This window comes from Salvelinus namaycush, chromosome 8 (assembly GCF_016432855.1).
Source record: "Salvelinus namaycush isolate Seneca chromosome 8, SaNama_1.0, whole genome shotgun sequence".
NCBI classification, from domain to species: domain Eukaryota; kingdom Metazoa; phylum Chordata; class Actinopteri; order Salmoniformes; family Salmonidae; genus Salvelinus; species Salvelinus namaycush.
In genome coordinates, this window is record NC_052314.1 from 17,610,182 (window position 1) to 17,626,824 (window position 16,643).

A 16,643-nucleotide genomic window follows, 5' to 3' on the forward strand; every position below is an offset into this window, starting at 1 on the left:
TGATGATGAGGCCTGAGGCAATTGCCACTTCTGCCTAATAGTAAGTCCGCCACTGCCTATGAGAATAGTAAGCAAAACAGTCTTACCTCAGTTATCCCTGAGTGATACATCCCCATGGTGTCTGTAAGAGAACATATAGAGAATGTAATAAATAAATGCTATAGTACACAATGTGTTCTTAATGATTTATTAACAGTTGCCACATCCCCAACTCTAAAGGTGACTGCAGGGTACAGATCTCATCAACTTTCCTCATCCACTTTGGGGTCGCCTGACCTCTGACATCACAAGGGTTCCATAACTGAGCCAGTGGCTTCATTCAACACTCAGGATAAGAGTGAGTAGAGGAATAACAGTCTTACCTCAAGAGTTATCCCTGAGTCATACATTCCCACAGTGTCTAAGAGAACACAAAATAGGGATGAATAATAGCCAGTTCAGAATCTTATTCAAATTATTGTTAGTCAATCAAAATATATTAATAGACCATAAAAAGGATGGATAACTAAGTTCTCATCTGTTAGAATACATTCATTCACTCCTGGTCTAAGAAACATCTCAACACTCTAATAAAGATCTTTATTTAGGTTTTAAATAGATGTACAAAACATTAGAAAAGAAAATACAAACAAGAACAAAAATACATCAAATTATTGTTGAAATATCCACATGTGCATATTAATATCAAGGTAAAGATTATAAACATTCTTTGAAGCAGAGGTGATAGGTTTGGGGGAACAGCGTTGCAGAGAACAGTTGTCCACACACACACACACACACACCACACACACACACACACACACGGTCAGATTCACTCTGATGTGAAAAAGTTAGTGGTTTTGTTTTCCTGAGGAATTTTGGTAACAGCCGGGGGTCCCTCGCTGATGCTGCCACCAAAAAGAAAGTCTGTATAGATGGGAAGGTAGCACATTGGGAGGGAAATTACATGATAAAATCAGCAGCTTCACAAAATTCAAATTGCCCCAAACATTACAGTAAAACAAAAATGGGGGTTATTCACATAACGTAACAGCTGTATATGGTGAATGTAAAACAGTTATATGAATTCATGATGATTGGATTGATGTGTACATGCTTCATACTCAAGATGTTAACATGACAGAGTACAAGTGTTCAGTAATCACCTGTTTTTCTCTATTGAAAAAAATAGAATACCTGAATGTTTCTGTATCGAAAACAAACGGGTGGTAAATGTACTGATAAGTCCAATGAATAACCCCCATGACATGGTGTTTAAAACAAAAAAGGCTGAGAATCATTGCACTTGGTACATGTAAGGGGAAAAAATATAGTTGCTAACACCTTAAGTCTGAAGTAAAAGACTACATCAAAAGAACCAAAAGGGGAGCCCTCGGCCCATTCTCAATCATCACAGTGTTTCCCAACCGCACTATGCCGAGCCTGATACCACCCAACATGCTAGTGGGTTGGCTGTATGACCTGCTCCTAAAATATACCACTGACCTCCCAATCCACATCCCTAGCATCAGCTGGGAAATGCACTTTTCATCTCTAAAACGTAGCATCAAATAGTCATGTTGTAACGATGAATGAATATTTACACACTACTGAAGCAACAGAAATGTGGGGTGGTGTGAATACTGCTAAATAGTTTGTATTTAGTCAGTGTGTCAAATCCTGTGTGATGGAGCTACTCGTTTTGCGAGCACTTCTAGTCATGTGAAATGTTTGGGGAAGTGACTGACTGAGGATGTAATCTAAACAAATCAGCTAATTCAAGATGGCTGCTGTGCGAGGCCATCACTGTTGCACAGACTTGCCAGAGGGAGGTGTCTAACTCACTTCTCTCTGCAAAGCATTCCTGCACTACATTTGAATAAAATAATGAACCACCACCAAAACACCCATATAGACACACATTGAGACACTATCCCTCACTCACATCTTTAAATGAGCAGTTGAGGTGGCTGGTGAGGAATTACATGAGATGAAAGCACGTGGTGTTGGACTTATGAAAAAGCATGTGGTGGTGATCAGCATTAGGAGCTGTGTGTTTAACTCGGTTGTTCAGGCCATGGGTAAAGACGCCGAGCTCAGACCACTGCCACTTAACATACCGTAACAAATGTGTATGAAAGGGTGCAAAGGTCTCCGAAAGAGTACATCAGTATTATAACATCAACCATCTGCAATACACCCATCTCATCATTACAGGCCGTCAATTCATTCAGTAAGACTTGGCTTTTGAGCTAAGTTGACCTGAGGCAGACAGGTGAAATGTCAGGGTCCCCAAGAGTGAACTGTCAGGGTCCCCTAGCCTCAGCTAGCCTTGTGTGCCAGGGAGGCTGGCTTCACACGGCTGTCAACCAGGTGAGAGGTCACACAGCTAAGATGACCATCACTAGCTCAGGCCTGCCTGCCTCTGTCTGGGTACAGACACTCTACAGGAGACAGAGGCCTTACTCAAAACTTTCAAAAGCAAGTGGTAAATGAGAATTGAGGGGCGTCGCCATGAAGAGCAAACCATGTGAATAATATGTAGATCTAACATTATCTCTCTAACACTCCACTGACCAACAGGAAAATAAAAACACCAGAAACAAATGGACAAACTAACTCCGTAGCTTTTAAAAGCATCTGGGTTTAACGTGCAGATGTGGCTGCACTGCTGTGGGGGGGGGGGGATCTGTAAGGGTGTATAGACGAAGGGTGGAGTATGAGTTCAGTTTAAGGGGGGTGTGGTGACAGGGGGGTGAGGAAGGGGTGGGGAGGCAGGTCGTCAGGACTCCTCGGTTCCCGAGTCATCTTCGTCATAGCAGCAGTCCTCGCCATCTTCCTCGTCTTCGTCCTCCAAGTCCTCATCGTCATAGTAATCGTCGTAGAAGAGGTTGGAGCCCTCATCTGGGGGTGGGGCACGGGTCCGGACGCAGTACTCTGCCAGGGTGGTTGGCACCTTCACACCGTCCCGCTCAGCATCCGCTTTGGTGGCGTGGACCTGTTTCCTGTTAAGAGAGACAGTGAAGAGACATAAAGGGTTAACTGTGGAAGTGGTACAGGGTGTACCTGATGGTTTGAATGTATACACCCTGTTCTCACCCTTGATGTGTCCACCTAACTGATAATCTCGTCGCTCTTTCTGTGCCTGGCCATGATCTGTGTGAGGGTGATTGTATGTGTGCCCACCTGATGATCTCTGTGAACTCTCTGTCCTTGCCCTTGCTGTCCCTCCACTTGCGGTACATGACGGAGGCGTCCACATTGGCCGGGGAGGATGTGTTAGGCTCGTTGAGCAGAGAGATGACACTCAGAAGGATCGTCCTGAGGGAGGGAGGGAGATATGGCGAGAGAGAGTGAGTGAGAGTGATAGTGAGAGAGGAGAAATGAAGAAAGAGGAAGGGAGAAAGAAGGAGGGAGGGAGAGCGATAGTGAAGGAACAGAGAAAAAAAGAGAGGTCATGAGCTCCTGAGTTCTTCTGAAAATAAATTGAATTAAAGTTGGATAAATGTAGAGAAACTTGGATTTTTTCACAAGGACTTATACAGGATACTACCCAGGATACATCAAAACCTTAAATCCAAATTCCATACCTAAAACCTTGATTTTGCACAGAATTACCTGAATGGATTATTACTATGAAGGACTATCAGGAAAAAACTTCTAACAAACCAAAACCTGCAGAAGAAACAGCAGAAACCTGAAAACACCATCCAACACAAGACTGAGTGAGTTTTGTTCAGTCTGAACCTCCTTCTGAAGTCAAAAAGTAAAAGACAATTTCTAGGTAATTTTGTTATATAATGCTTAGTAAACAAGGCTACTAAGATACCAAGCTGCTAGGACATAACAGACCTGTCTGCAACTTCAATTAGCACTGAAGTGTGAAGTGAGATGTGTGAAAACTGACTGATACAAAGAGGGGAATGTAAGCAACTTAATTTTCCACACAGACCATCCCCTGGAATGGCACAATGCTATAAGAGCACACACTGTCAAGAGCAAGGAAACTCAGAAAAGGAGGAAATTGACACAACCTCTGGCAACGTGTACAAGTCTGGGACAGTGATGGTACAGGCATCCTCAAGCAGTTCCAGCAGGACTTTTACGGGATCAAAGAGAGCACAGCAGGAAAAGCTCTCTCTCGGTGACAACTCCCCCATCCTGAGTGAGTCTGATCACACCTCTTCAAACTGTCCTGCAGACGAGGATAGTCATCCCCGCCCCCGGCACTGAACACACCCAGGTCCCAAAACTGCACTGCTCCTCCACAATTGAGAGGGATAAATTCACAGAGAGACATGGTGGAGCTCAGAGAGCTAGTCTACACAATCCAAACAGAACAGACCAGCACAACAACAGGACCTACCAACCCAACAGACCCCACCCCCTCCTAACAGCCCCCCTGTCAGCTCCCCTGACAACCCCCCCACATCCACTGAGGACACAAACGCCAGAAATTGTGCTCCTCATTGACTCAAATGGCAAACACATTCAAGAGAATAAACTTTTTCCAAACACATAAAGTGGCTAAACTCTGGTGCCCAAACACTAAGCATGCCCTAGAGCTGTTGTCAAGGGACAGTCTAGGGTCCCCCAGCCACAAACAACCTGATGGCCCAGCAGGAAAGGGTGGCCACAGCACTCAAGGGAGTGATTGAAAAAGCTTATTCCACTTTCCCCAACGCACAAGTGGTTATCCCCACCCTACAACCACGAAAAGACATTCACCTTGCCACCATACAGCGGGTGAATGGAAGTGCCTCAAAACCTAATGTCTACCTTGCCCACCACTCCACCCTGGACTTAAACAGCCTTTACAACCAGGCCCACCTATACAAGGCAGCAATTCCAACTTCTGCCAGGACCCTGAAGGACGTCACCCTCAACCACAGCCCAAGCATCTCACAAAGGAGCAACGGACAGCCCGCCCAGACCAGCGAGACACCCTCCAAAATTCTCAAAAAAGTACGATCTTTGTCCCCATGTGTAGTTGCAAACCGTAGTCTGGCTTTTTTTAACGGCAGTTTTGGAGCAGTGGCTTCTTCCTTGCTGAGCAGCCTTTCAGGTTATGTCGATATAGGACTCCTTTTACTGTGGATATAGATACATTTGTACCTGTTTCCTCCAGCATCTTCACAAGGTCCTTTGCTGTTGTTCTGGGATTGATTTGCACTTTTCGAACCAAAGTACGTTCATTTCTAGAAGACAATGCATCTCCTTCATGAGCGGTATGATGGCTGCGTGGACCCATGGTGTTTATACTTGCGTACTATTGTTTGTACAGATGAACGTGGTACCTTCAGGCGTTTGGAAATTGCTCCCAAGGATGAACCAGACTTGTGGAGGTCTACAAATTATTTTTCTGAGGTCTTGGCTGATTTCTTTTGATTTTCCCATGATGTCAAGCAAAGAGCCACTGAGTTTTAAGGTAGGCCTTGGAATACATCCACAGGTACACCTCCAATTGACTCAAAAGATGTCAATTAGCCTATAAAGCTTCTAAAGCCATGACATCATTTTCTGGAATTTTCCAAGCTGTTTAAAGGCACAGTCAACTTAGTGTATGTAAACTTCTGACCCACTGGAATTGTGATACAGTGAATTATAAATTAAATAATCTGTCTGTAAACAATTGTTGGAAAAATTACTTGTGTCATGCACAAAGTAGATGTCCCCAACTTGCCAAAATTATAGTTTGTTAACAAGACATTTGTGGAGTGGTTGAAAAACGAGTTTTAATGACTCCAACCTAAGTGTATGTAAACTTCCGACTTCAACTGTATATCCCCCCCAATAGAATCCCCATACTTTAACGATGACAGCTCCACCATCCTAAAGGGTGAGATCAACCATTTCCAGGCTCAGGGACATGTACTAGTCTGTGGCGACCTAAATGCCAGAATTGGACAATAACCTGACACTCTCAGCCCACATTATTCCCTTCCAAATATGCCCCCCTAGAGACAACTATGACAAAACAACCAACAAAAAATGGGTCACAACTAGGGTTGAACATTTTGGGAAATATTCAGAGGTGGAAACTTTCCGTGGGAATTAACGGGAATATATGGGAATGAATATTAATACCATTTAAATGCAGATGTTTTTTGCATTGGATATATTTACTATATCATATGGAGACAGAAACATAAACCTTTTACCTTATCATAAGTAGACATAACTGCAAATTATTAAATCCTTCCATTAGAAATAAAAACAATTTAGTTACGAATTGAACTTTAATTAAATTAGTTGCCTCTTCACATGGGATGATTTCACTGAACAACAAAAGAAAGGGAATATTGAATGATAAACAATGATCCATAGTGTCTCCCAAAAACGTTTTCAACATACATCTGTAAAATTATAGTCTAGAAACTAAAGTTTTGGTTGTCTTCCTCTCAGGCTTCCATGTATTCTCCCTGGACCTCCTCAATGTACACCTCTTGAACATCAGACTGAGGCCTCATCTTCACCGTCACTTTCCAACCTTGTTGAGGATGGCTCGTTGTCAGGCTCAAAAAGCCTCAAATTTGCCCAGATGGCCACCAATTTTTCAACCCTTGCATTGGTCAGCATGTTGCGTGCGTGTTCCCAAACAAGGACCAGTTGCGCTCTGAGGCGGCTAATGTTGGTGGGATTTGGAGGATGGAGGCAACAGGGGAAAGAGCCTCAGATCCACAAGGTTCCTTCCACCAGGTGGTTGATGAGATATATGTTGGCACGACTACCATATTGCATCTCCATCCCAAAGCCCTTGCTTGGAAGTGTACTTCGCCAGACTGCCAAGAACCTTGCCCTCATCCAGGCCAAGGTGGCGAGACACGGTATTGATGACACCATAGGCCTTGTTGATCTCTGCACCACAGGATGCTCTTGCAAGCATACTTGGGGTCCAACATGTACGCTGCGGCGTGTATGGGCTTCAGGCAGAAGTCTTCACGCTTGTTGATGTATTTCAGAACTGCAGTTTCCTCTGCTTGGAGCAACAGTGAAGTGGGCAGGGCAGTACGGATTTCTTCTCTTACATCTGCAAGCCGAGTCTGAACATCAGACAGGATGGCATTGTCTCCTTCAATCCGTGCAATGGCAACTGCTATAGGTTTCAGGCTACTTACCACTCTCTCCCAAAATACATAATCCAGGAGGATCCTCTTGATGGGGCTGTCCGTATCAGCACACTGTGATATGGCCACTTCTTGGAGAGACTTCTTCCCCTCCAGGAGACTGTCAAACATGATGACAACACCACCCCAATGGGTGTTGCTGGGCAGCTTCAATGTGGTGCTCTTATTCTTCTCATTTTGCTTGGTGAGGTAGATTGCTGCTATAACTTGATGACCCTTCACATACCTAACCATTTCCTTGGCTCTCTTGTAGAGTGTATCTATTGTTTTCAGTGCCACAATGTCCTTGAGGAGCAGATTCAATGCATGAGCAGCACAGCCAATGGGTGTGATGTGAGGGTAGGACTCCTCCACTTTAGACCAAGCAACCTTCATGTTCGCAGCATTTTCTGTCACCAGTGCAAATACCTTCTGTGGTCCAAGGTCATTGACTACTTCAGCTCATCTGCAATGTAGAGACCGGTGTGTCTGTTTTCCCTTGTGTCTGTGCTCTTGTTGAATACTGGTTGAGGGGTGGAGATGATGTAGTTAATTATTCCTTGCCCACAAACATTCGACCACCCATCAGAGATGATTGCAATACAGTCAGTTTTCTCTATGATTTGCTTGACCTTCACTTGAACTCTGTTGAACTCTGCATACAGCAAATTAGTAGATAAACCATGTCTGGTTGGAGCGGTGTATGCTGGGGAAGAAACATACATAAATCTCTTCCAATACACATTGCCTGTGAGCTTCAGAGGTGAACCAGTTGAAGACACAGGTCGAGCAAGACATTCATCAGCATTCTTTTGACTACGTTCCTCCATTGAGTCAAAATAACTTCTGATTCCAGGAGGACCATGAGCTGTTGCTATCGATAAGGTGTCCGATTCATCATTTTCACCTTGAATAGAAGTAGAGGAACTTTTGTCAGAGGTTGCTTGCTGTGAGCGCTGAGGGAACTTTATGCACTTGGCCAGATGATTCTGCATCTTTGTTGCATTTGTTACATATGATTTGGCACAGTATTTGCAATTGCACACTGCTTTTCCTTCCACATTAGCTGCAGTGAAATGTCTCCACACATCAGATAGTGCCTGTGGCATTTTCCTGTAAAGAGTAGGAAAAAAATAGTAAAAAAATAAACAATACACAATTCCATGTACAGATAAATAGTTAAGCAGTTAGATAAAACATTTATCTTACAAAGGAGTTGTTTAAAAATGAAACATGTATGGAAACAGGTGAATTGACACTCCTCAGATAGTAGGCTCAAGCAAGCTAAAACCCACATGGTAGCAAAAACTAACTAGCAGAAATTAACAAGTTACAAATTATTTAAACACACTTTGCTTTAGGCTACTATTTACTAGTTAACAAAAAAATCATGCATGTCATATAAAATATATTCCCCCCACCCAGTACTGTAATCAAAACTTACCAGAAAGCATGTAGTCCTTGGCTCAGACAGTGTAGTAGTGTGGGCTCAATAGCATCTCATTAGTGTGCAAGATCTTGAGAATCAGCTGTACATGTGATGGAAGCGCACTGCACATGTGATGGAAGAACTCACTAAGCATGCACAAGGTTGCAATTCCATTGAAATTGGGGATAGTTTAACCAAAATATGCCACAAGACCTAGAATTGCCTATGATTGAGTGTGTGTGAGAGTGAGAAGTAAACACCAGGATTATTAGAAGACAGGCAGACAAATCGGGTAAGCTCCAGTCCATTTGCTCAGCAGTGGTTTCACTGTTAGTTTTACAAACAAAATAATTGTCAGTTTTATTAACTTAAACTGTACAATTGTTTATTTTTGATGAAAGTACTAATGATGAGTGTAATGTTGCTTGTATGCGTGTGCTTGCTGTGATTGTCACCCCTGATATTGGCTACACTAACCTATCTACTTCCCATGCAGTTGCGGGACAGAAGTGGTTGGCAAGTGGGAGCGAAGGACACAAGTGTTGTTGCCGTTAGTGATGTGAGGGTTGACGCATAACCCGCAGTTATATCTGCGGGGCGGGCGTGATTAGGGTCAATGAATATTGATTGTGTGGATGAAGGGTGGGTGGGTTGAATAAAGAGAAAATAATACCTTAAAAACAGGCAACTGAGGTTTTTCTTTCATTATTTTAGGTTGACATTAGGCCCTAAAGCTTAGGCTGATGCACTAACTGTAGTCTACGCACGCCAAACGGCCTACACAACAATCGCTTTTGGGAACAGGCAGAAAAAGTATACGTAACCCACGGAGGAAAATAGGACGATGTCTCTGTGGTGTTAAGTTAAATTCCATAAGAAAAAAAAAGCTGTGAAGGGCAGAAAAGTAATGCGAACTGGTAAAAGAGGATGATAGCAGTGCCGACTATGATGATTATGAGGAGCTATACAAATTTGACAGTCACAAGATGGGAATTCAAATAGGCCTATGGCACATAAAGGGAACTGTAGCCTTCTGTTCAGGATGTTGAATACTGACTTGTATCACGGGTGACCTGCCTGTGTTCAGATGAGTTGAATGGAACCTGAAAACTGGAAACTGACTGTAGGTCTATTATAACCTCTCACATAGCCTTAATATTAACTCCTGCATAATTAAGCATTTCTTGCAGTAAAATGATACACCAAATGTAGGCAAAAATTTGACTCAGGAGTGGAGAAATATGATTTATTTTAGCATCTTGAGAGAATGCACAGTTAGATACGTCTTTAGAGGTGCCATCTTTATCAGTATCATAAAAACTGATAGTATTTTTCAACCACAAAATATGTATCCAAGACAACCTGAAATCTACAGCGCATTTTCTATATTAGTTATTTCTTGTGTAGGCTGCCATTCCACTTGAAATATAATCCTGGGAGGGAGAAACAATTGACCACGTTACAAGCTACCGCCGGCGACACCGTGAAACAGCTGCCAAGTGGAAAGCATTAGCACCGGCTTGCCTTGTCGTTGTGCTAACTGAGGGCAGTAACGTTAGTTAATTGGCATGTCACGGTGACATCCATATGAACACTAGCTAGCGGTCTTCACAGATGAATGGGTAAAAGTTAGCTTAAAGTAAATTTGCTGTCATCGCCTAGGGACCAGGTAGTTAACTAACCTAACTCTCTAACTACGAAAACCTCCAAATCGCATGACGAGAAAATTTAAATTTCTGTGTCACTTCCATCTGCAGCTGTATACCATCTATTCATAACCAACTTTTTCACACCCGTGGTCTCTCTCTCTGGCAGTGTTGTGTTTGAGACCACCTAAAGAGAAACCGATTCAAGACAAGACCAGAAAAACACAAATTCAAGACCATGATTGCCATTTTGTCAAATTACCACCATAAGAATTCAAAATGTCCAGTATTTCTGTATTCATATTTCAGAACAACATATAGATTCTTTAGACATTTGAAATAGTGAAAAAAATCCATGCTGAGGAAAAATAGAGCCACTCTACAAATTATTACTAACCCAAACACAGTGGGGAACAATTGGCCTTCTACGCCTTCAGAGAAGGGCTAAGGATTAATAAAATGATTATAATAACATAATAATAATTATATTATTTTCAATTATGTTCTGATTTAATCGCATCAATTTTTGTTGGAAAAGAAGGGGTTAACACTGAAGAGAAAAGGATATCCAATCAGGATTTTCCTTTGCTGGTCTCTGGGGAGATAAATCTAGCTAGGTAAGTCAGCCATCAGCTAGGCAATCAGAAGCTAGATAAAGGCATCTGCCATTCAACTGCATTAGGGCAACATTTTGGAATGACAGTGGAATCAACCAATCACATTTTGACTTAAAAGGTGGGACAGTTTTTTACCAAAATGTATGGAAACTTACCCCTTCTAGCTTTTGTTGTTGGCTAGTTTGCATTGGCTGCAGCAGGTGATATCAAAGAGTTTGTTGATCATTTGTTAGCTTCTCCCTTTTCAAGAATAACTTTCAACAAGAAGTTAAGTTTCAAATTATCATCATCTGGTGAGTGGAACTGTGTTTCTTATTGCAGCACGCTTCCTGTTGTACTTGGATATGGTCATTTTCAAGATTTCATGAATTCATAGAATGTTTGGGAATTACATATGCTAATGCATTTGTGAAAATTCTACAGCAAAATAGAGTGGGAAAGCAGCCATGCGTTTGGACAATTAATAGACACTGCAGTAAATAAAACCGAATAAAAACATCTGTCTTGTCCAGGACCGGAGTCTACACAGACCGGTGCGCTATAGCCAATCTGAGCTACAGTAGGCCTTTATACAAACAAGCCATTTGCAACACGGACCTACCATCATTCACTTTGAACTGGACTGTGTGTTTACAGGCAGTTGCAACAGCGTGACTTTAGATCATTAGAATGTATTTGCCAAAAGCCACAAAATACACCTGAATGGATTTTTGCAAATATGTAAATACAACAGTAGTCCTCTTACATTTGGGAACTTCACAGTCCTATTGATCAAACAACCATGAAAAAGGTAGGCTCCCTCTGTTATGCACATCAACAACAACAAGATCAACAACTAATGCTAGCCAGGGCAAGAGGAGATAAAATCTAACAAAGGTACATTAGATAAATGCTTCAACTTTCGCTGTAAAGCATATTTTCAAAATCTGACACGATAGGTGGATTAACAACAAGCTAAGCTGTATTTTGGTATATTTCACTTGTGATTCCATGATTATAAATATTTTTAGGATTATTTTTGAATTTGGCGCTCTGCAATTCAGTGGTTGTTTAGGAAAATGATCCCGGTAACGGGATCCGTAGCGTCAAGAAGTTAAGAAGTAAGTGATACCCTCCACTACACCACTGGCCCTTTGTGTTTAACAAAAAGTGCACTCTCCTACATGAGTATGCTGGTATTATGGTTGCTGTCCTTTCAGAATCACCAACCTGTTACACACTGAAGGCCTACAGGTTCGCCACTGTGCAAACATGTATATAATAGGTATAAAGGGTTTTAAGATACTGCATTAAGGTTTCAAGAAAGGAGTGTATATATTTGGCCTGGTCGAAGCAGTTTTATGCGTTCCCTGAATGGAAGCTGATAATTGAGTTTTTTTACTCCGCTCTTAGCTGGTCTCGGGAAGAAATTATGAGTCCTCACTGTCTGAGACCTAGTCAAGACAAAGTACAAATGTATCCAGACTGAGACACTCAATATGTGGTCTCGAGACCACTACAACACTGCTCTCTGGGCAAAGACGTGTGAGGCCATTTTTATTTGCAGTAGTTGCTGCGCCACCGAGGAGACCCAATGTAGTAATTATATATCCTGCTGTGTGTGGAGTGAGTGAGAGAAAAGAAGAGAAAAAAATGAAGACAATGGAAAGATTAAATGTGTGAAAAAAGTATGTGAATCAAGTGAAAATATATGATAGATTTTGTTTTATGTTTGATAAATTCCACATTTATACTAATAGTCAACCATATATCAAAGCTGGGGAGAAGGGGTTAAGTGAGAGAATTATCATTGTGTGAGGGAAAGGTGTGGTGCATAGAGTACCTGACATTCTGTGTAGGGTTCCATCTCTCAGAGGGCAGCTCTCCGCTCTGGGGGTCGTCCACTGGGGGGTGCAGGATGGAGATACACACGTCCCCGTTCTACAGGAACACAAACAGGTCAGTTACCAGCAATACATTTGTGACACTGCCACATATCTAACAGTGCGCAAATCAAGAAAATGTCTCAGGAGGAGATGCAAACCCTTCTGCCAAATGGTCCCTTTCATGAACTAGGCTCTGAGCCTGAGGACATGAACCAACAGCACTCGGGTGTCCCTATCCAAATTACGCCTATCTTTGGTTCAGTCGTCACAATGAGAAATCCTGTGGGGGAAATAACTTTATTGCTCAGCTCACTGTACATCTCAGACCATGAAGAGGGGGAAAGTGGGGATAAACAGAGTGAGGAGCCACCCAAATCAGCCTACTGTGAGGGAGGAAATTGAGTTGGTCAGCAATAATCTTGATAAATGACTAACCACAGTTAATGGTCTTGTGGATGATTTTAAGAACTCATTGGTGAGTGCCATAAATAGAGAGGAAAGCCTGAGAGGCTATGTCAATGCAAAAACGGACAAAATGGAGAACCACAAAGGATTCCATAAAGCAACTGGAACAAGGGGTGTTTGAATGCATCTTGAGGAGGGATGAGAAATGGAAGAATGAGGTGCATAAACTCAATAACTACCACTAGTATTCCTGGTCCTGGTGCATTTGGCCTAGGCACCCCAGGTCTGAGCACCCTGGCTGGTTCACAAGGTCATGCGTCACGTGCCAATCATTTCTCCACGCCTCCAATCTGCATGGAATTCCCTCGCTTTGATGGTTCCAAGTAGATCTCAGATATCTTGAACTTTTTGGAGCAATGTGACAATTTCCTATCCGTGAGACCTATATCAAACCCTGAGCTGATGGGGACCCTATCTAATGTTCTCAAAGGACCAGCCAGGAGCCGGTGGATGGCAGAAAATAAGAAAATCACCACCTGGGTGAAGCTCAAGAGGCATTCCAAGTATAATTTTTGCCAACTGACTACTTAACAGAGGTAGAAAAGAAACTAAGAGATATGGTTCAACTTCCAACTCAGTCTGAGGGACTTTGCTTATGATTTCCAGGTACTTTGTTTGAAGTGGAAGCCTAACATCACAGAACCAGAGCTGGAGAGAAAAATTCTCAACTGTAACCCTCGGGTGGCGGTCTGCTTCAGAGGAACAGTGGGGGTCAGGAATTTCCAATATGAAGCGGTACTTGATACAGGGTGTACTTTCACCCGGATGCAGAAAAGCCTCTGGCAGAATATCACATGTCCAGGAGAGCAGTTTTGTGAGAACCAAAGTTCTCCCCTGGCAGATGGGAAAGTGCATGGTGCTTTGGAAAAAGTTCAGCTCCTTTACAACTGGCATAACAGCATGTGGTCTTTGGAAATGTTCGTCTTAGAGGATGACCATTTGGCGTTTCCTATCATCTTGGGTCTTGACTTCCTCACCAAGACCAAAACCATAATAGACCTTGGGGAAAATAAGTATGGTGTGTGGAATCAAAGAAAATACTTATATTTTTTTTCTTCCTTTGAGGCTCAAGCCCAGTGAGGTCATACCGGGGAAACAAGAGGACAAAAATATGGAACAACAACCCAAGTCAGTCTGTACAGTCGTGGCCAAAAGTTTTGAGAATGACACAAATATTAATTTCCACAAAGTTTGGTGCTTCAGTGTCTTTAGACATTTTTGTCAGATGTTACTATGGAATACTGAAGTATAATTACAAGCATTTCATAAGTGTCAAAGGCTTTTATTGACAATTATATGAAGTTGACCCTTCTTTTTCAAGACCTCTGCAATCTGCCCTGGCATGCTGTCAATTATCTTCTGGGCCACATCCTGACTGATGGCAGCCCATTCTTGCATAATCAATACTTGGAGTTTGTCAGAATTTGTGGGTTTGTGTTTGTCCACCCACCTCGAGGATTGACCACAAGTTCTCAATAGGATTAAGGTCTGGGGAGTTTCCTGGCCATGGACCCAAAATATCAATGTTTTGTTCTCCGAGCCACTTAGTTATCACTTTTGCCTTATGGCAAGGTGCTCCATCATGCTGGAAAAGGCATTGTTCGTCACCAAACTGTTCCTGGATGGTTGGGAGAAGTTGCTCTCGGAGGATGTGTTGGTACCATTCTTTATTCATGGCTGTGTTCTTAGGCAAAATTGTGAGTGAGCCCACTCCCTTGACACAGGACTGATGGTAGCGCTCACCTTGACTTCTCCGGACAAGCTTTTTTCGGATGCCCCAAACAATCGGAAAGGGGATTCAGAGAAAATGACTTTACCCCAGTCCTCAGCAGTCCAATCTCTGTACCTTTTGCAGAATATCCGTCTGTCCCTGATGTTTTTCCTGGAGAGAAGTGGCTTCTTTGCTGCCCTTCTTGACACCAGGCCATCCTCCAAAAGTCTTCGCCTCACTGTGCGTGCAGATGCACTCACACCTGCCTGCTGCCATTCCTGAGCAAGCTCTGTACTGGTGGTGCCCCGATCCCGCAGCTGAATCAACTTTAGGAGACGGTCCTGGCACTTGCTGGACTTTCTTGGGCGCCCTGAAGCCTGCTTCACAACATTTGAACCACTCTCCTTGAAGTTCTTGATGATCCGATAAAATGGTTGATTTAGGTGCAATCTTACTGGCAGCAATATCCTTGCCTGTGAAGCCCTTTTTGTGCAAAGCAATGATGACGGCACGTGTTTCCTTGCAGGTAACCATGGTTGACAGAGGAAGAACAATGATTCTAAACACCACCCTCCTTTTGAAGCTTCCAGTCTGTTATTCGAACTCAATCAGCATGACAGAGTGATCTCCAGTCTTGTCCTCGTCAACACTCACACCTGTGTTAACGAGAGAATCACTGACATGATGACAGCTGGTCCTTTTGTGGCAGGGCTGAAATGCAGTGGAAATGTTTTTTGAGGATTCAGTTTATTTGCATGGCAAAGAGAGACTTTGCAATTAATTGCAATTAATCTGATCACTCTTCATACCATTCTGGAGTATATGCAAATTGCCATCATACAAACTGAGGCAGCAGACTTTGTGAAAATTAATATTGGTGTCATTCTCAAAACTTTTGGCCACGACTGTACATGGCTGTGCCTACTACACCCTCGACACTCCTAGAAGATCCAGTGTTCTGCTATTTTCTCCAACTTGCAGTCTGAGGTTCAATTCCTCTTCCAATCACGGCCCTGTGTGTTCTGGTCGACTGGGGAAAACCATGGTTGAGGCACACAAGATCTACACCAAAGACAAAGTCCCAGTCTGCTGCAGGGGCTACAGTGTCACCCTACAAGAGAAAGATTATTGTAGATAAAGTGGAAGAAATGGGACAAAATCCTTGAGCCTTCACAATCTGCTTGGGCTGCTCTTGTAGTGCTGGTGGGGAAACCGGATGGTTCCCAGAGGTTCTGCACTGATTTCAGAGGGATGAATGCAAAGACGCAAAAGGATGCTTATCCTATGCCCATCATGCACAACCTCCTGGAGTCTCTACATGGAGCTTCCGGTTTCATTACCCTGGATCTGAAGTCAGGCTATTGTCAAGTAGCAATGGTTGAGGAGAGAAAGGCCAAGACAGCGATCATCACTCAGATAGGCCTTTATCAGTTCAAAGCGATGCCGTTTGGGCTTAAGAACGCCGGTGCTACCTTCCAGCGCCTTATGGAGAAAGTTCTGGGGAACCTGAGAGTACAGATCTGTTTTGTCTACATTTTGTTATATGACTGTGTTCTCTCCCAACCCAGAGCAACCTGTGAAAGACTTGGATGCTGTGTTCTCAATGCTTCATGACGCTAAAGTATTCAAAGACCAGCTGAAGTTCTTGAGTCACATTGTGAGAGGTGTTGAGACAGATCCAGCCAAAACGACAGTGATGACGGACTATCCGGTTCTACATGACCTCAAAAGTCTACACAGGTTTCTTGTGCTGGCAGAACAGTTTTGAGCATTTGAAGCAGGCTCTTGTTAATGCACAAGTGTTGGCTCAGCCAGACCTATCGCA

General features: G+C 43.0%; 1 protein-coding gene across 1 annotated transcript in view; it reads right to left on the reverse strand.

Annotated features, from left to right (window-relative positions):
- Nucleotides 1-560: 560 nt before the first annotated feature.
- Nucleotides 561-16,643, reverse strand: part of LOC120052455 (ubiquitin-conjugating enzyme E2 R2-like) — a 32,148-nt gene continuing 16,065 nt past the window's right edge. The window contains exons 3-5 of the mRNA XM_038999376.1: nt 12,600-12,697; nt 3,166-3,300; nt 561-2,984 (exon numbers count right to left, since the gene is read on the reverse strand). Coding sequence (XP_038855304.1) covers nt 2,762-2,984; nt 3,166-3,300; nt 12,600-12,697 — 456 coding nt within the window. The 3' untranslated portion in view covers nt 561-2,761. The remainder of the gene's footprint in view (nt 2,985-3,165; nt 3,301-12,599; nt 12,698-16,643) is intronic.